Below are 19,813 nucleotides of genomic sequence, written 5' to 3'. Positions count from 1 at the left end.
TAGATTTCCACGGTTTTTTCTGGAGGATTGCAGCTTGGCTACAGCCTTTAAAGACTCTGTTGAATCGCTCTATGGCACCGTTGGAGGAGGGATGGTACACAGATGAATGGATAAGTGTGATACCCCGGTCTTTGAGGAAAGCAGAGAAAGCAGCAGCTGTAAATTGTGGCCCATTATCTGTGACCACGGATTCTGGGTTACCGTAGCAGCTGAGAGACTTCTGAGGAAACCCAGTACTGTCTCAGTAGTAACAGATGATGCAAAAGCTACTTCTGGCCACTTTGAGTAATAATCAGTGAGGGTGATTGCAAACTTGCAGTCCCATGTTGCAGTTTCAAATGGTCCAACAATGTCTATCCCCAGCTTACTCCAGGGGCCCTCAGGTAAGGGTATAGGCTGCAATGGTGCCTTGGAGACTCTTGCTGACTTGTCTGACCTTTGACACAGTGAACAGGCAGAGATCTCAGAGTGAACCAGTGTGTCCATACCTGGGAACCAGTAAAGCTCGCGCAGTCTCTGTTTTGTCCGCACAATGCCTTGATGGCCTTCATGTGCCAGGGCAATGAGCGTGCTGCGCAAGGAGACAGGCACAACTAGGCGTGACCCTCGAAACACCAAGTCGTCCTTCACACTTAGTTCCTGCCTAACCTTGAAGTACGGTTGAAGCACTGGATTCACAGTCTTTACAGAAGGAGGCCACTTCTGGGTAATTTGTTGACGCAGAGAAGCAAGTTTGGAGCAGGAAGAGGAAGCAGCTTCAAACTCACCAGCAGTCACTGAGATAGGGGCCATTGACAACAAGGCCACCAGCTCAGGTTCCATGTCTGCGATAAGAGGGGAGGCAGCAGGCAGAGGTAAGCGTGAGAGGCAATCGGCTGTATGGTTCAATGTTCCGGCACGGTAGACGACGTCATATGTGAAGCAGAGGAGACGAGCCGACCAGCGTGCAATACGCATCCCTGCTCGATCAGCCCCTTTTGTAGAGAGGAGCGTTGTAAGGGCCTGTGTGAACTCAATACGCATCCCTGCTCGATCAGCCCCTTTTGTAGAGAGGAGCGTTGTAAGGGCCTGATGGTCGTGCGGAGAGAGGAGCGTTGTAAGGGCCTGATGGTCGTGCGGAGAGAGGAGCGTTGTAAGGGCCTGATGGTCGTGCGGAGAGAGGAGCGTTGTAAGGGCCTGATGGTCGTGCGGAGAGAGGAGCGTTGTAAGGGCCTGATGGTCGTGCGGAGAGAGGAGCGTTGTAAGGGCCTGATGGTCGTGCGGAGAGAGGAGCGTTGTAAGGGCCTGATGGTCGTGCGGAACTTACGGCCCCACAGATACGTCCTCCGTTTCTCCACAGCCCAGACGCAGGCGAGAGCTTCTTTCTCAACTGTTGAGTATTTTCTCTCGGCCGGCGTCAGTGTCCTTGATGCGAACGCCACTGTGCGTTCCGTGCGGTCTGGATGCAACTGTGTGAACACGGCACCCAGGCCATAATCTGATGCATCTGTTGAAATTATCGTTGGAAAGTCTGGGTTGAATAAAGCAAGAGCAGGGCTGTCAATTAGCAGCTGTTTCACGGCAAGGAAGCATTTCTGAGCCTTATCAGTCCATTCAAATATGGCGTCTTGACGCAGACAGAGGCGGAGCGGCTCTACAACTGTGGCATAGTTTGGTATGAATTTCCCATACCACGACAGCATACCTAGGAAAGAGCGAAGGCTGGCAGCATCTTTTGGGAGGAGGAGCCTGTGTGATTGCTTGCAAATGCTCTGTGTCAGGTTTGATTCCATTAGCGGTCACCGGGTGTCCCAAGAACTTCAGACTAGATTGACGAAAGTGACATTTCTTGTCATTAAGCTGTAAGCCTGCCTTTTTGAGTCTTTGCAATACCGTTTCCAGAGCAGTGTCATGCTCTTGTGCTGTGCGCCCGTAGCAAATAATGTCATCCAGATAGTTCTGTACATTTGACACGCCTCTCAGCACTGTGGCCATCAGCTTTTGGAACGCAGCAGGAGCTGATGCAAGGCCGTAGGGAACTCTGCAAAACCGGAACAGCCCTTCATGTGTGATGAAAGCTGGTAAATCCCCACTCTCCGGATGAAGTGGTACTTGATGATATGCACTTTCCAGGTCTATGGTTGAAAATAAAGTAGCTCCTGTCAGTGTGGCGAGCAGTTCCTCCATGTGAGGAAGAGGGTGACTGTCTATGATGATTGCTTTGTTGGGCTCGTGAAGGTCTACACACATTCGGATTCCTCCAGTCTTCTTTTGTGTGACCACTATCGGCGAGACCCAAGGAGAAGAGTCAATGCGCTCTATCACACCAGCTGAGAGGAGACGGTTCAGCTCTTCTGACACAGCAGATCTCACTGAGAAAGGAAGGCGTCTCAGCTTTTGACGCACAGGAACAGCAGTTGGTGAAATCTTCACCTGATGCATAAAGCCTATAGCACATCCTATTGTTGTTGGTGAGGCTGGACAGATGCCCCACTGACGCTGTGAATGGTGGAGGAGAGATTGATGTAGATGGTGGGTACACGGTATTGCCCTCGATGCGCAGGTGGAGAGCAGATATTAGGTCCATGCCCATCAGTGCAGTCCCTGAGTCCACAACATAGAAGTTGGCTGGACCTTTAACCCTTAGAACCCTAAGCTGTTTTTAGGGCATTTTCACTACCTTTATTCATAAGGATTTATTCTGGTCATTGTAAGTGCCACACACATATATTATATATTGTTTTTTTCAGGAGAGTCTAGGCTGCCATCGTTTCATGTATTAATACTAGCATTGATTTTATTTAGATTTTTAAAGAATTAAAATATAAAAAGTGTATTATAAAAATTCTTATATTTCGACATGTATCTCACCACAGCAAGCTCACAGCTCTACATGCATTTCATGTGTGTGTAGGGCAGACTGTCCTGAATCGGGCAATATAATTGCCATGTTGGAGGGATACTCTGGGGCTGAGCAATTTACAGAAATATTTGCTGTGTGATTTACGGAAATAAATGACATTTTTTATTTAGTGATGAAAAATGACCATTCTGCGCTCCATATTTGTGACACGAACTGATCTGACCTGACTTGACCCGAGGTTGCGTGTTAGCCTGCGTGCCTGTGTGTATGCAGTCATAATAATTCTCAACTCTTTACTGCATTGCCATGAACAAAGTAAAGGCAAAAAGGTGTTTATTTGTTGAACAAATTGGGATGCAATGTGAGCCTTGAATTGGATGCCATGCAGGTATTTGCTAGGATCTCAAAACCGGAATATGAACATGCTTTGCCATAGAGAAACACATGATAGCATTGGATTATAAACATGCTTTGCCACGAGAACAGACAAAAACGTGGGGTAAGTCCAGCTATATGAAGTTATTATTTTGCTGTCACTTCGTCTGTTTTATAACCCAGAAGGATGTACTTGGTATCTAATGATAGCTCTGAGTCTCCTCTTTCATCTGACATGCGTGGCATATCTATGCGATCACGGGTCCGCGAGTAATTCAAACGAGAGTAATGAGTGTGCAGCGTTGGTTTGTGTACATGACGTTATTATTTTGCAGTCACTTCGTCTGGTTTTATAAGCCAGAAGGATCGATAAACATGGTACCAATGGATAGCCCTGTGCCCCCTCTTTCATCTGATATACTTGCCATATCGATGCGATCACGGGTTCGCGAGTAATTCAAACTAGAGTAATGTGTGTGCAGGTGAACTCAGAGAAGTATAGACTGTAAATATGATGCAATTTGATTTAATTTCATGATTTTTTTTAATTTTCATACTTGATCGTACAGACAAGTGTGTAGTCTCGTTGGAAAGCCCCACTTCTGCTCTGTCGTGCAATAAAGGTTTCATCTCGCTGCGATGAACCGTTCCGGAGCAATGTAACAGAGAAGAAAGGGTGTGTTTTTTGACGCACTTTGCGTCAATCGGGTTCTAAGGGTTAATGCCATCCATATGAACAGTTGCTTGCATACAGCCCAGCACGTTGATAGGTGTTCGCGAATATGTCACCAGACGAACAGAAGATTGTTGGAGAGGAGCTTCCTTGAAATGTTCCTCATAGATACATCTGGGTAAGACTGAAACTGAAGCACCAGTGTCCACAGTTCATTTCACCATCTTCACAGTCTGTGCAGCTTGAATGTCCACTGTACATTGTATCTTATCAGGAGTGTCTGTTCCTTCCACAAGCAAAAGTGTATATTCAGGCACTTCAACCTCTTTCACTGAATGAGTCTGCATAGACGGGCAAACACGTGCAAAATGTCCCTTTTTATTGCAATTCCTGCAGGTTGCTTTTGCTGCTTGGCATTCACGTGAATTGGCAAGATGTTTGTCTGAACCACAGCGGAAGCAGGTACGTGCAGAGGAAGCTGAGGTAGGTTTTAAAGCTGGTCTTGCAGTAGAATCTTGGCGCAACTTTGTAGTGGTGCCCTGACGTTGAGGTCTTCGTCTGCGCTCTACACTTTTAGTCTGGACCACTTGTACAGGTAAGTGCTGGTCACCCGCAATAGCTTTAGCTTGCTGAGTTGCTGATTCAACTTGAGTGGCTATAGTAATGGCTTCAGTTAATGTAAGTTTCTCTTTCAATAACAGTCTCTCTCTAATACGAGGGTTAGCCACATGCGCAACAAGCTGATCTCGAATCATATCATCTCCATTTGGGAATTCGCATGTTGCAGCGAGTTGTCTTAATGCAGCAATGTATTGCACTATTGTTTCCTGGGCTCCTTGAACTCTTTTTCTGAAAGCGTGGCGCTCAGCAACCACATTAATAGCAGGAGTAAAATGGTTCTGTAGTGCAGTAATGGCAGTTGCTAAATCGTTTCCAGAATCTGGTAAAGTATGGAAAATTCTCTGCCCTTCTGAGCCCAAGCAATGCAGTAATAATGCTCTTTTTCTTGCCTCCGGCCAAGTGTTTCCGGTTGCATTGATCACTAGAAGATAATTCTCAAACATCCTCACCCATACCTTGAAAGGAATTGCCGGTTCTCCCGGGCATGGCAGAAATAAATCTGGAAATGGAGTATTCAAAGCCATCCTCACTTAAAATTGCTCACTGGGTTGTCTCGTCGCCAATTTGTAAGGTTTGGATGTCCATGAATGAAATATCAAGTCAGATGGTAATGGATGTTTAATTCAAGCAGCATGTCACATTCTCCATCCACACGCAGGTAGTAAGACACATCAACTACAGTACTTCCTGTCTAATCACTACAGTCGAACTAATCACAGCACCACCTAGTGGTATAATGTGGAATCTACTGGTAAGTGAACACAACACATTGTTGTTTTAAATGTATGCTTTCATTATTCTCCCATTTCTGTAGGCAATCTATTTTTTTCTCTCGATGTTAAATTTGATGACTTTCGATGAAAATCCTGTAGATGGCGCTTGCCAAATCGAACAGAAATCGTCTAGTATTGTCTTAATTTTACGACATATATCCTCTTTTCGTCAATCTACTGTTTTGGTCTACTGTTCTACCTCGTGCACGAGCAGAGATGAAGCTGACTTTAACCTCGCTTGAATAAACGAGACCAAGATGCCGCTAACTTGAGTTAATGGAACGGCTTCAGCCCCAAGTGGAAGTCTACGCTAGTTCAAGCCAGGCTATTTCTGTTAAGCGCCGCCTTCATTAGCGAGGTTGATGGATTATCCCCCAGGTATCGGAGGCTAAATCATCAGCTGAACACATCTGCAAAAGAAGGGGGCGGTAACGTTAACTCCAGAGGCAAAGTGAACAGTCCAGCCAGTTAACATGAAAGCCAGTTACCGTATAACACCGGTACCACCACGCACATAAGGGCACCAACATTTAGCCAATAAATATAGCCTACCATAGCATAGCTTTACTTCAAACTGCTTTTCATTCTTTCGAACATTTACAATGTCAACATGCAGCAACACCATGTTGCATGCAATGATGATATGGGTCCTCTCAATCTCCACTATGCAGCGGATATCATTTGAACGTCATGCTAGCCTGCCATAATCCATTGAATTGGGAGCGCATCTTGAGCGCGCACGAGAGGACAGAGGGGGACAAAGAGAAAGTGGCAGGTTCCAGCTGTTTGGCAGCTATTTGTTGATAATCGATATCTCCTTTTTGAAGAAACATTTTAAAGGAAATCATGAAGGCAACAAAGATAAGGATAGAGGAGACTTCGAGTTATCCGGTTCCCACTACTGACCATTTATAAACTGAAACCCTTGAATTTCCCCTTGAGGATCAATAAAGTATCTATCTATCTATCTATCTATCTATCCAATGCCAGCAACATGTTTCAAAAAAAGTTGGGGCGGGAGCATGTTTACCACTGTGCTGCTTCACCTCTTCATTTAACACAATTCTGTAAATATTTATGATCTGAGGAGACAATTTGCTACAGTTTTGAGAATGAAATTTTGTCCCATTAATTAATGCAGACAGGCTATCTTAGCACCTGGACTTGGAGAAATACTATTTAAATATGTGCAGAATTCATTCCAGGTTGTCCCTGGAAAAGACATTGCCTGGATGGCAGTATATGTTGCTCAAAACCTGTATACATTATTCAGAATTGATTGTGCTTTGCCAAATGTGCAAGATGCCCATGCTGTAGGCACTAATGCACCTCCACACCGTCATAGATGTTGGGTTTCGAACTGAGCACTAAAACAAGTTGGATAGGTTGGATACTTGGATAGGCCCTCTCCTATTTAGCCCAGATGAGTCCATGATTTCCAAAAAGAATGGCAAACTTTGATTGGTCTAACCACAGGACCTTTTTCCACGTTACCTCAGTCCATTTTAAACAAGCTCAGGCCCAGATAAGAGGGTGGTATTTTCTTTATCATGTCTCAATACAATTTTAGCTGTTACAATGTTGGCTGCAGTTTTTGAATTGATATTAAACTGTGCACATAGACAATGGTTATCAGAGGTTTTCCTGAGCCCATACAATGACAGGTCTGTTAACAGGTCTGGTATTGATGCAGTGCCATCTGAGGTCCAAAAGACCACGGCCATCCAATGTGTTTTTCAGCTCTTTCCCTTGTTTGCAAAGATTTCTCTGGATTCTCTGAATGTTTTAATAATATTATGTCCTGTAGATAATTAACTCCCCAAATACTTCACAATTTCATGTTAAGAAGCATTAAAATGACATTGTTTCATCATTTGTGCACATAAGTTTACACAGAGTGATAAATACCCCTACATCTTTACTTCTAAGAGTCCATTCCTCTCTGGGATGCTCTTTTTCATACCCAATCGTGTTGCCACTTACCCTAATTAGTTGTGAAACATTCCTCCTTTTCTTTTCTTTATCATTACACAACTTTTCCAGCATTTTATTACCCCGTCCCAACTTTTTTTGAAACATGTTGCTGGTATCAAATTTAAAATTAGCATATATTTCCCACAAAATAGTCAAATTTGTCATTTTCAACATTTGAAAGTAATTGTGGGTGGATATAATTACTTGACAAAAAACACAGCAGACTTCGGCAGAATTCCAGATATCCAAGATTCAGGCTTTACTTTACAATAACGCGCGTCAAGGGAGAATACAGCTTTCAGCTCGGAAGCTTCAACTTTAATTCTAACTACTACCGGAGGAGACTGGCCTTTTATGCTCAATTTGCAAGGGTGTGGTTCAAGAGGACGTCATAGATACAACGTCCTGTGATTGGCTTTCTCTTCCCGCCGTTCAGTCAGCCACACCCAGACACACCTACACACACCTACTTGCCATTAACATATTAGGCAGGCTCCTCAGGTAGAAATGTTATACAGGATGTTCTAAACATTCTTACACTTAATTCATTGTCCTCCTTGTACTGAGACTATAAAAATGATACCAAACATGAATACATTTACAGTTAATAACACAAACATATAATTCAGCTAAAGTTTAACCCAGGGTCTTTGTCTACCCAAAGATAGAACAAAGGAGTTTGTGGAACAGATGGTAGAAGCAAAAGGTGCCCAGTGGGGAGCATTTCACACCTACATCTGCATTGAATAGATCAAAGCAAGAAAGAGAGAATACACTTTCAGAGGCCGTTTACACGAAACCGCCGGGTGGGTTTTCTCTTACCGCTTTCACACCTTTAACGACTCCGGCAAGAAAAAACCTCGCGTGTACACACAGAGGTGTAACCGGATAAATGTGCTGTAGTGCATATGCCAGACCAGTCGATGGCACCGCTGTGCAGAAGCTTCATGATATTTTCGTGTGAATCGCGTAGAAGAAAACATTGTTGAAACCAGGGGGTCAAGAGCGTGCAGATTAGCTTCGGCATGTTAGCATACGCCATTTTCAAGTATGGCGCCGCATGGAGCATGTGGAACCAGCTCCATGCACGAAAATCCGTGTTGGGCACGAGCTCTCATGCGCGTACATGTTGGTGGGCGGGTACCTATCCGGCGGCTACAGCCAAACGTTATTCAGTGCGTATTTCTTGAGGATCCTATGAGAAGACGTGCATATTATGGTTGTTTATCCATCATATGACAAATAAACAAATAAAGAAAATTGTATACATCTTGTTTCATTGTTGTTTGTCCCGAACAAACGTAGCCTAAACATGATTAAAGACAATAAATTACACAACAGCGGCATAAAGACCTTGTCTCGTTACACCATGGGTCTCCAACACGTTGCTCTCAACCTATAGCCGCCCCCTTTGGAGCTTGCCAGAGGCTGAAGCACTAGGCTACTACATTTAAACACAATTATTGCCGCGAGGCATTCCAGCCTACGAATTTAATAAAAAGTAAATCATGCATAATTAAAAAAAAAACTCAATTTAGGCTACTTCTCTATGCAATAAGGATTCCATTAGAGCACAGCGCACGTTAAATGAATGAAAACCTTTGCCAACATTTAACTATATAATAAAAGTCAAAAAGTAAATTAAATCCCATACCAAAACCGAAAATCGTCTGCGTTTGATAGCCTGGTATGCCGCTCCAAACAAAACGCATGTCTCACAATAACGTACAATGTAAGAAATAAAGGTCTGCCTCGAATAAGCATACCTCAAATAAATACCTGTGCTTTGCAGCCTAAGTAAATAGCAGACCTTGGACATAATTTAGGATTTACGGAAATGCAATCATACGATGTTGGATGCCTGGCGATGCTCTGGCCGTCTACTGTGCCTCTGACACCGCTGCCTCATTTGGATGGTAACTCCACAGGTGAGCGCGAAGATTGGACGTCGTGGATGCGTAAGTAAACTGTTTTTTGCTGAGTCCGTAAAGACACCACATTTTAGATGAGTTGGGAACGTAATTGTCCGCTCAGGCTGACCGTTCTGTGCGTTGTCTTCAATACTATCTTCAATAATATTGAATATCTTCAATATTATTTTCAAAACAGGGTGGCTATTGAGGGCTCTGGCTCCAGTCATTATTGTGGCTACTAGCTATTATTGGCTTGATTTGGTCATGGGCCAACGCTAGAATACGTTTAGAGCACCCGCTATGAGATGGCAAACAATAAAATAAAAAACAAACTAATCATAGACTGTAAAAATGCGCTACACTTGGCACTAAAAACCAAATAGTTTATTTATAGTTCGACTACGAATATTTCACGTCATGTTCAAATGCATATTTGCAGCAGGACAGCAGGCAGACCGCTCTTAGTTAGAGCTGCTGTGTTATCCAATGAAATTAAGTTGCGTTTCAGGGCGACTCCACTCTGACTCCATGCGCGTTCCCGAGCAACTTTTTCTTCTTCTTGTTATGAGGCAAGGACTTTATGTGCATTATCGCCACCCTCTTACTGGAGGACGACACTCTTTTTACAGAATATCCAATAAAAATCGACGTTGGTCCATGCGTCATTTCCAGCTTTGTAACTGGCGCATGGTCAGAGTCGACTGGCGCTGGATCTGCACCCCAGTGTTCAAGATGGCGTTGACTATGAATTGGCCGGATTTACTAGCCTAGCCTCCACCATTCATTTGTATGGAGGGCGGGACTTAGTCACTCTCTCCAGTTATATATAATACCTCCATGGTTGAAACAGTTTGTTAAGCCAGAGAATGTCAAATAAGTGCTCTGGTTAAGCAGTCGCATGAAATAAGGAGACTACAGACAATTCGGTTTTCAATTCAACTGTTAAACTAATAAAGTTCATTTTCAAGGTATGTGACTGCTATGTGAAATTTCAAATGCTTAGCCTACGCATTGCATTAGGTCTGAGCACCACTGGAGAAAACACTAACATGCAGTAAGCTAATGTTTAACTAGGTTAAGCTAACGTGTGCTTCTAACTTAGCCATTAAAGGCTGATAGGCTACATTGTGCATATAAATCATGACAGGGGAAAGAAAAACATTTTAATATGATAAATAAATGGTTCGGTTTGTTTTGACAAGCAACATGTCAGGTCGAGTGCCGTGGCTGGGTTAGGGGTGGGGCTGGCTATGTCGTCATAGGATTGCCGGCTTCACACGTCTACAAGGCACGGTCTAGCCGGCGGTTTCAGAAGTTCCCACTTCGGAAGCCGGTTTCAAAAGCTATCGGTTTCAGTCTCCTAAACTGCCGGCGTCGTGTACATGCAAGGCGTAACCGTTAACAACCTCACCGGTTTCACAAAAACCGGCGTCGTGTGCACGGCCACTCAATGTAAATGGAGCCAAGCCTCCATCTAGTCTGGGGCAAGAAAATGTCATAAAAATAATTCCCATCACATTTGATATGTTGTCTGTGTCCTTTTTGCAACTAAATATGAGTTTAAGAGATTTGCAGATTATTACATTCTGTTTTTATTCACGTTTTACACAATGTCCCAACTTTTTCTGTTTTGGGGTTGTAGTTTAATTGTCGTTAAAAGCCGTTCGAAACAGGGCTTTCAAGTGTCATGCAACTCGTCTTTGCTTCCTCTGATGTAGCTTATCATTTGTTTTTGTACATCATCATTTATTAAATTATAAGCAATTCTTAAATAAGTGTTTATCTGGTGACGGGATCCATTAAATCTGAAGGCTACATTGCAGACTTGTTTACAGCACTGCAGACTTGTTTACAGCACTGCAGACTTGTTTACAGCATTGCGGACTTGTTTACAGCACTGCAGACTTGTTTACAGCACTGCAGACTTGTTTACAGCATTGCAGACTTGTTTACAGCACCTAACCTCAAGATGAATGTCTGTTCTGCATCAAAACAAGCGCACAAGTTTGAATTCTGGTATGGCAAGAAGTGTTATCAAATTATCGTACGGCAAGAAGTGAGAATAACCAAACGACTAAACTCACACAGCACATTGCTTTCTGCCCAACTGGTAGGCTATTGATGCCTTATTCATACAATCTGTAGGAAATCAGTGATAGACTGAAACAACTGCAAAGAAGCCTAATGCCATATCAACTATCAAACTTAATGCAATGACGGAAGGATTACTATTTTGATATAAAATAGCCTATTAACAAGTAAACTAACACCAATGGAGTTTTTCATACTTTTATCAAAACTATAGAGACAAAGAAACAAGCAATTTATATTATGTGAGGAATGGAGGGAGAAGAGCCACCAAGTGAGAGATGTCAGGAAAAGAAGGCCTAGTTTGAGGCCTTCTCAAGTGAGAGATGACAGGAAAAGAAGGCCTAGTTTGAGGCCTAGTTTGAGGCCTTCTCAAGTGAGAGATGTCAGGAAAAGAAGGCCTAGTTTGAGGCCTTCTCAAGTGAGAGATGTCAGGAAAAGAATGCCTAGTTTGAGGCCTTATCAAGTGAGAGATGTCAGGAAAAGAAGGCCTAGTTTGAGGCCTTCTCAAGTGAGAGATGTCAGTAAAAGAAGGCCTAGTTTGAGGCCTTCTCAAGTGAGAGATGTCAGGAAAAGAAGGCCTAGTTTGAGGCCTTCTCAAATGAGAGATGTCAGGAAAAGAAGGCCTAGTTTGAGGCCTAGTTTGAGGCCTTCTCAAGTGTGTGATAATGTGAAGGCTATCTTTGATAATGTGAAGGCTCTTTGATGTGATTATTTGTAGTCTACACCCCTTATCTCTCTCTTTCTCTCTCTGACACTGCAGACACCCACAGGCACATCTAAAACACCCACAGGCACATCTACAACTACACCCACAGGCACATCTAAAACTTATCATGTAATCGATGTGATGTAGGCTTAGCCTAAACTGACACACAGGCACATCTAAAACTCTGCATTTTGCATGTCATCACCCACAGGCACATCTAAAACTCTGCATTTTGCATGTTATCACCCACAGGCACATCTAAAACTCTGCATTTTGCATGTTATCACCCACAGGCACATCTAAAACTTATCATGTAATCGATGTGATGTAGGCTTAGCCTAAACTGACTGACAGCAGTGAGGTATTTTTTTATTTGAAAATAGGCCTAAATTATTATTTCATAGATAATTATAAAATGCTCACGGCTAATTGTAGGCCTACAATTTTGCAACTAATTGAAAAGTGCTTCGGTACCTTTAGCGCCCCCCCTCTGCACATGTCGGTAGGACAATGAGAGATTGACAGGAAATGACTGGAAGAGGGAGACAGGGTGGGATCGGGAAATGACCGGGTCAGCCTGGAACCTGCTTTCCCGCCGTGGGCACTTGGGCCTGTATATGGTATGGGTACTGTTGCGCCACAGCACAACGCCACCCCACCCACAGACACAGTTTATCAGAGGTTCCTCTGAAACCATCAATCAATAGATGATATGTAGTCTACTGCATGTCCGGTGATGTGAGTAATTGTAATCAAAGGTTACAACAGCTGTTGTAGACTACAAGCGAATCATCTCGTACACAGGATTTGTTGCAACAAAGCTTCTAAAAGAGACACTCCTCCATTCTGGCAAAAGGTTGCTAATATTTGAGCAAAACCAGCCAATGCAATTGCAACCCTATCTTCCATGCTAATTGTCATCAATTTAACATTTAAATACCAAATTAAGTTTTGGAAAAAATGCATAAAGTAAATATTAATGCTATTCTATGTTTATTGTACATATAGGGAGAACCAGAGTGAAAGTAACATATAACCAAATTATGCACCATGATGATTGCGACAGGCAAGCAAATAAATCCGTTTTCTTTCCTGAATTAAGGTTATTCCCAGTATGTGAAAACACATATTTTTGCTCTGACATGAGAGCAATTCAAGTATGCCACTATGAATGACCTGAAATAATCAATGCATTTCACCCTTACACTTTGCCCTAAAAAACATTAATCACATTATTGGGGGCCAAGCAGCGAAGCCATTGAGTTACTAGCTTTTCCTATTATTATTATTATACTTCCAGGGTTCCTATGCAGTATGGAAAACCTGGAAAAGTATGGAATTTGATTTTAGTAATTTCCAGGTCTGGATAAGTATGGAAAAAAGAAACAAGGGTATGGAGAAATGTTTGTGTTTCCAGACTATTGCATTTGCAGTACTAATTACTTCACTCAGGTCATAATGAACCATTCCTACTGTTGTGTAGCTTAACTGTCAGTCCCCATCGTCAAGATACATCTATGCTACAACTAAGATACAACTAAAAATGGCCCAGCTAAATGGACAAATATTAAGTGTAATATTTTAATTCACTTCAGTTGTACATAACCTTTGTTTTCACCGAGTTATCCCAAAGCAGATGTGGCCGCAATGTCGAGAATATGGTCAGAAAAATCTACAGAGAAGTTTGGAAATTTGAGTATGGAAAAAGTATGGAATTTTGAAATGGAAAATGTGTAGGAACCCTGTACTTCAGTCATTGGAGTCTATGGCAGCCCATAGAACGCCTGGCTAAAAAGTGCAGATTTTTTGGCAGAAAGTTTCGGGACACTCCACTGACCCCTCACACTCATTTACGGACCTCTAAAATCAGCCATCTAGCGCCACCAACAGGTCAAAATCTGGCCGAAAATTGAACCGCTGGGTCTAAAGTTATGAAATTTGGCACACTGATTCAGCACCGTCCCATGATCACTCTCACCAATTTCCAGAACTCTATGCCCAACACTCTAGCGCCACCAATGGGTCGAACCTGGATTGCATTCACGCATGTGATCATTGAACGGTGCGTCCGATTTTCACATATCAGGCACCGTTGGAATCCTTAGACCGACCTAAGTTCAATGACCCCTATTACGTCACTTTCCGCCATATTGGACCTCCGCCATATTGGATTTAGTCCAAACTCTACAAAAAGTTTCAGTGGTCAGAAATTTCATCCGATTTTCATGGAACTTGGTGGAGATGATCTTCTGCCTGAGCCGCACAAACGATACTTGTCAGATTTTTCTATTTCATTTTTGTTTGCCCGTGACAGCCAATCAAATATGGTGATGAAGCCGCCAAACAGGAAGTGGACTAATATCTCTGTGGTACTTTGAGTTAACATAACAAAACTCGATACCATTAGTCACGATACTGTCCTAATCACTCACAGCAATTTTTATGAATATACATTGAACACTCTAGCGCCACCACCAGTTCAATGCTGGACATGCGTTCATGCGATTGATCCTTGACTCTTTTGTCTGATTTTCACAATTCAGGTAGCGTCTGAATCTATAGACCATCCCGAGTTCATCAACCCCTATCCCGTCACTTTCCGCCATATTGGATTTTGTCCAAACTCTACGAAAAGTTTCAGCGGTTACAAATTTCATCCGATTTTCACAGAACTTGGCGGAGATGATCTTCAGACCGAGCCGCACAAACGATACTTGTCAGATTTTTTAGTTTCAAGTTTATTTGCCTGTGACAGCCAATCACACATGGTGACGATGCCGCCTAACAGGAAGTGGGCTAACATCTCGGCTACGCTTTAATGTATGAAGTCCAAACTTGGTACAGGGACTTGGTATCTGATTATGAGGACGCACTAGGAAATTGGCATCATTTGGCCTCTATAGGGGGCGCTGCAATAAAGGAAGTGAGCTTGTATCTCAGTAACACTTTGATGTACAAAGTTCAAACTTGGTATAAGGACATGTTACCTGATTATGATGACGCCCTAGGAAATTGGCATCATTTGGCCTCTATAGGGGGCGCTGCAATACAGGAAGTGAACTCGTATCTCAGCAACGCTTTGATATATGAAGTCTAAACTTGGTACAGGGACTTGGTATCTGACAAAGTAGCTAATTGTGAGGACATGCAAGGAAAGTGGTCTCATTTGGCCTCTAGGGGTGATGTAATAGACAAATTGAGCTCACATCTCAGCAACTCTTTGGTGTATGAAGTCTAGGGACATGGTAGCTGATACTGAGAACGCACAAGGACATTGGTGTAATTTGCGCCTCTAGAGGCACTATAACAAAGTAAATGAGCTTATTTCTCAGCCATCCATTATCCAATCGCAATCAAACTTGCTGTGAGTGCTTGCTCATGCCATGGCAACTCCATTCCTGCTATAGCTCACTGCTTGGCCCCCACATTGCTGCTTGCAGCTATATTTTAGAATAAAATCACAGAAACAGATGTTGCAGATCAGAGTCTTTTCCACAAACTGGGCCTTTAATAACTGAAACCTGGGCAAGATACCTTAAATAAAACTGCATGATCAGGTATGAAATTGTGCTGTTGAAATAAAAAGAAAGTTAAAATTAAAAAGTTAAAAGTGTAACTGTGATGATTTGGAATAGATTCACCATGTCAGAAATGGTAGTTACATTTGATTTGAACAATAACAGTATGTAGTGCTGACTGGACAATGACGTCACCGACTGACGATGGGTCGACCCGGGTTCGATTCCTGCTGTTGCGAGTCCGTGTTGTTTTAGATAAAAGCGTCTGCTAAATATCAGTCAACCAAAGTGATTTCATACATACATAGGAAATATCTTCAATTCCTTGTGCTATTTTCCACAGTGGCTGATCAACAGCCAAGCCTATTTCAGTTTACACAGGAAGTAAGATTCAGTTGTGGCAGTTGCAAACACGCCCCATGTGCAGCATGCGTGCCATAGAGCCCAATCAACACAACATGCGTGCCATAGAGCCCAATCAACACAGCATGCGTGCCATAGAGCCCAATCAACACAGAAACACAGAAACAGAGCGACGACATTGCAGTGAAGAGTAAGTGGCCTGCCACAGCTTCATTCCAGAGCTGGTTTGGATGTTTGGCAGTAGTACCGCACGCACAGTCATTAGGCATTAGTCATGAATTAGGCTTGCTCAGACAGGTCCATAGATCACACTCAGCATGAGTAAATCACTAAACTGACATTTGAATGCTCAAAATAACAAGCACCTGTATTCAGTTATAATGACTTATTCATACTGAGTTATAATAACTCACCAGGATCAGGTGGAGTTGAACCTCTGGCTGTTGAAGTTGCGACACTGAAACACAATATACAATATCAATTTGCTATGGCTCTACCATCAAATATATGTATAGAACTAGATGTAAGTTTTATCACCAAGAAGTTAATTATGATCCGTCATGTATGTAGCCTAAGGGATAACGGCCGCCGAGGTGTCCTGTTATACGGAATTAATGGACGAGGGCACTCCTCGAGTGAGTGAGTGAACTTTTGACTCTGTTTTCTGACTTTTACACACACAAACACACACACACACACACTTACACACACCCACACACACTTACTCACATCTACCTAAGCAGTGGGATGCAACACTTCTCATTGCATCATAAAACAGAATATCATAATCATTCATAAGTATATACCTTTCACATGTTAATACAGCATTTAAACAAACAAAAATTGTACGATTTGAAGCTGCTGTATAAGAGAGAGCTTGTAGTGGTGCTACACAACATAAGGACTAAGGACAACAGTGATTTCACCAAACTGCATTACTGTAACATTTCCTACCTGAAGGCTGTGGCGTACATCCCTTACATAACTGCGTCAGTAACTGGTTTTGCTGACCAGGACTTCCTAAGAAGAGATGGAACGTTCCGAGCAAGTATTGACAGCAATGGGCATGCCCATATTCCCATGACAACAAGGTACCAAAATAAATCTCCAACAGAAAGCAAAAGCATGTCAAAACAAAACCTTGTAGCCTAGGCCATGCAGACAAAAACAGTGTAGGAATGTATAGGCACTCCTGAACATTGACATTTCTAAAGAACAGAGAGGTAGGCCTACTATTGGTGTGTTCAAGGGATATGTTTCCCAGTGAGAGAGAGGTAGGCCTACTATTGGGGTGTTCAAGGGATATGTTTCCCAGTGAGAGAGTCAACGTGAATGCCATCTCATGTGGGAACAACAAACTTGGGGAAGATTTGGGCAACAGTTTCCCAGTTATGGATTTCACTTTTCGTCACTGTTTAAATTTAGTCCAAATGGACTGATAACTTGGACAATAACTATAGGAACACCTCTGCCTGACAGATTTGAACACACTTCTATTCAGAATTTATGGCCTATGTTACCATACCACTGAACTGGGGGGTGTTCCAAGTACGTGGTTTAGTGACAAACCTGGGTAAGTTAACTCAGAGTAAGTGGTAAACCTCCTAGTAGAAGAGCTGTATGGCTTCATTCTCCTGACTAAACAATCCCCCTGGTCTCTTAGGGTGCAGTCACACTAGACCTTTTGATCCAGACCCGCGTTCGTTTGGACTAATGGTTCGGTGATTTTTGATAGTGTGAACCAAAGATTCTAGAACAGAGCAAGATAGATTACTGGCAGGAGAATACGTTGGATATGTTGAAGTACGTTCTATGACTCTATGGGCGCCATTTTGGTAAGCTCAGGTGTCGTCACAGACGCTGGCTACCGTGGGAATCCTATGGCGCTGATCCTAACATGTTAACAGTATTTATGTATGCTCTGTTCTAGAATCTTTGGTGTGAACGGTTTGTTAGAACTCTGGAGCAGTTTGAATGCTATCTGTTTCAAAACCAGGAAATAAACTGCCATTTCTGCGACGTTGCCAAGCGATATTGGTAAATAGAAGCTAGTGTTTATGACAAACGGATCCAGGTCAGCAAACTAAAATGTAATGTGAACAGAGAGCAGCTAGGTCAGGGCTAAGGGAGAGTAATCGCACTCAGCAACCTTAGTATCCCCTTGGGGTTTAGTAACCCCTTGGGTTTAGTAGCCCCTTGGGGTTTAGTAGCCCCTTGGGTTTAGTAGCCCCTTGGTTCTTGGTGTGGAGCAGGCCCTTCAAGTGGGGAATAAGGCATGACAGGTGGGGCGAGGCATGGCAGGTGGGGCGATTAATAAGAGCACATTTGTCTTTTTTGTGCCTTTCTTTGTGAATACTTTTCGTATCAGATGCAGGACCGGGAGGAAAATGTAACATGGAACCATAGAATGAATTTAATGTAACGCGGAACCATAGAATGAATATAATGTAATGTGGAACCATAGAATGAATATAATGTAACGTGGAACCATATAGAATGAATAGATTGGTTTTAAGTCATTACCATTTTGTTGTGGTGATAGGGGACAGGTGGGGCTTTCAAAGTAGAGAATGACAGAACAAGAAAAAGTTATTCCAGTGAAGTAATATCCCAAAGTCATACAGCCTTCCCAAGTATTTTTTACTCTCTTGACTACCATCCCTTACAAAAAAGAACTATAGGAATCTTTCAATACTTCTGATATGTGGCAAAATGATATAAGACCATGGACTATAAGAACACTTAGAACTAGTAGAGGGTAATATTATAGAGGTAGTCTATTACAGAACATGATATAAGTAGGCCCTTATATTCTTAAATTCTAAAATCTTATAGTATTAAAAGTTATTTTCCGTGGGGGAATCTAGCCTGTTACAAGAATAACCACACCTATTGTCTCAATCTGACAAATGATTTGTCATTAGGGATAAAAAGTGTCCTCACACTTTGACCCTTTGGCCCTACCCAGTCGGCCTTCTACATTTCCCCTGTACTTTTCCGCTTCCTGAAGTATCTGTCAGCATAGCCTACGTCAAGTGAATTCATACTGCATTGCCAAGACGGGAAAGTGTGTGTCAGCATTTCCACTAGAAATAAATTGGTTCCGGTCTGCGTGACCGGCAAGGTTTCAGTTTCCTGGACAATTTGGCAAAATGCCGGTGGGCTGGCCTTTACATGAGAAAAATGTTTCAATGCCTCTAGAGTGCCACTAAGTTTGAAGGATGTGTCTTAATGAGTACCCTTCTAGTGTCGTAAACACAAAGCAAGACTCTATAAGGTGCCCTTTAAAATGGTCTATACATGGCATTTCCTGTGTGCCCTTCCATTGGAAAAGGGTGTCATTATGGAGTGCCCCCAATGCTGCCCCAGTGTTCCAAAGGGTGTCATTATGGAGTGGCCAGTGTTCCAAAGGGTGTCATTATGGAGTGGCCAGTGTTCCAAAGGGTGTCATTATGGAGTGGCCTCTATGCTGCCCCAGTGTTGAGGCAGAAGACGCTTGGTGGTCGTCCACAACGTTATAAACTGAACCTAAATAGTCGGCTGCTGTAAGCTACAATCGGATTTTTTTGTATACCCCTGTTGTCTCAATGATAATAAGATCTCATTTCAGACTATATTTCAAAGTTTGACGTTCATTTGGATTATTAATATAACATCGTATTTTGTCATTTTTGGCGAAGACATGCATTCCGTTAGGGATATTCACCCCTTGCAGACACGTGACTTAAGTTGTCCGAGCTGATGTCCGAGTCCCGTTGAGGCTGGACTGTCATTGGCTCCTCAGCGTTCTAAGCGCCACCCTTAGAACGCTGAGGAGCCAATGACAGTCCAGCCTCAACGGGACTCGGACATCAGCTCGGACAACTCCATAGGAAACAACAGGGAGGAGGCATAAAATGACAAATTAATGGTTATTTATGGAGTTTATTAACTCAAAAAACCCCGACGGATAACCATGGTCAAA

The 19,813-nt window shown here is 42.8% G+C and overlaps 1 protein-coding gene across 1 annotated transcript in view; it reads right to left on the bottom strand.

Moving 5' to 3' along the window:
- The window catches only part of LOC143118248 (uncharacterized), a 33,454-nt gene extending 16,598 nt beyond the window's left edge, over window positions 1–16,856 (bottom strand). The window contains exons 1-2 of the mRNA XM_076279339.1: window positions 16,804–16,856; window positions 16,263–16,306 (exon numbers count right to left, since the gene is read on the bottom strand). Coding sequence (XP_076135454.1) covers window positions 16,263–16,306; window positions 16,804–16,823 — 64 coding nt within the window. The 5' untranslated portion in view covers window positions 16,824–16,856. The remainder of the gene's footprint in view (window positions 1–16,262; window positions 16,307–16,803) is intronic.
- Window positions 16,857–19,813: the final 2,957 nt, after the last annotated feature.

This window comes from Alosa pseudoharengus, unplaced genomic scaffold (genome assembly GCF_046254945.1).
Source record: "Alosa pseudoharengus isolate Yale_2024_CS ecotype anadromous, Long Island Sound unplaced genomic scaffold, YU_APseudo_1.1 YU_APseudo_1.1_scf_12, whole genome shotgun sequence".
In the NCBI taxonomy this organism is placed as follows: domain Eukaryota; kingdom Metazoa; phylum Chordata; class Actinopteri; order Clupeiformes; family Clupeidae; genus Alosa; species Alosa pseudoharengus.
This window is presented reverse-complemented; position numbering and strand designations above follow the sequence as displayed.